Genomic DNA, 1,079 nt, shown 5'->3' with positions numbered 1-1,079 from the left:
GACACACCCCGCTAGGAAGCCAGGCCTGGGTAGGGTGTGTCCAGGACTTTGGGGAGGTGGGCACAGGGGAAGTTCCTTGCCTCCCGGGCCCGGGACTCGGGCTGGGGAAGGACGTCCCCGGGGAAGGGGTCCGAACGAGCGGGCGCTCAGCAAGGCGCAAGGCGCTGAGGCCACGGTGCAGCGCGGGCTCCTGCGCCGTAGCCAAACAAAGGCTGCAGCGGACTCAGGACGCGGGGAGGGCGCTGGGGGGAGGCTGGGGGGAGGGGACGTGGAAGGGAGATTTTTAGAGCCGTGTGGGGAGAGGCCGCGGGGAAGGGGGGGTTGGGGAGATGCTCTGAAGCGCGCGCTCTCACGTGTCCGTGCGCTGCTGCCGGCTGGAGGGGGGGCGGGGCGCAAGGAGGGGGCCGGAGCGCCAGACACCTGTTGGGGCTGAGAGGAGCGTCTGCCAGCTGCTCAGAGTGGTGCTTGGCGGTGGGAGCCGCCCGCATGGCAGCAGTCAAGTGCCCTTTGAGTCCGGAGAAATGTTTTCCCGGCTTCTGAGCTGATGAGGAGGAGCTGCCCAAAGGCCAAGATAGGAGCTGGGGTGCAGCGGGGCAGAGAGGAAGGAAATTCTCTTTCCTTCCTTCAGGCACTGGGAGGACTAGCAAAAGGCCAGGAATGACGCTTTGGGTCTCCTTGTGCCCAGTGGACCCTACCGCTGGAGCTTTTTCCTGCTCCCAAGTCCAGGAACACAGTGGGGCTGGAAGTGGGGCAAGGGTTGGAGGCCAGGTGCAGGGCTCAGAGCATGCCTAGGAAGGAGGTGGAGGGTGGATTGCTGGTCCCAGAAAGGGGCCCATTATGTGCCCCCAGGTCCTGCTGTGGGGGGTCTGACCCCAGGCCCCTGCCCAGCCATGGCCCTCCTCTCCCACAGGGGCGTTCTGCATCCCACTGTATGTGCCCTATGTGCTGACCGGTCGCTGGCCCTTCGGCCGGGGCCTCTGCAAGCTGTGGTTGGTGGTGGACTACCTGCTCTGCACCTCCTCTGTCTTCAATATCGTGCTCATCAGCTATGACCGCTTCCTGTCGGTCACCCGAGCCGT

The 1,079-nt window shown here is 65.3% G+C and overlaps 1 protein-coding gene across 1 annotated transcript in view; it reads left to right on the top strand.

Annotated features, from left to right (window-relative positions):
* The window catches only part of HRH3 (histamine receptor H3), a gene marked incomplete at its 5' end in the record, with an annotated part of 4,316 nt that overhangs the window by 242 nt on the left and 2,995 nt on the right, over positions 1-1,079 (top strand). Inside the window, one exon of the mRNA XM_010841912.1 lies at positions 911-1,077. Coding sequence (XP_010840214.1) covers positions 911-1,077 — 167 coding nt within the window. The remainder of the gene's footprint in view (positions 1-910; positions 1,078-1,079) is intronic.

Source organism: Bison bison, unplaced genomic scaffold (genome assembly GCF_000754665.1).
Source record: "Bison bison bison isolate TAMUID 2011002044 unplaced genomic scaffold, Bison_UMD1.0 scf7180017864167, whole genome shotgun sequence".
Lineage (NCBI taxonomy): Eukaryota > Metazoa > Chordata > Mammalia > Artiodactyla > Bovidae > Bison > Bison bison.
The sequence above is the reverse complement of the archived record's forward strand: the minus strand, read 5'-3'. Positions and strand labels throughout refer to the sequence as shown.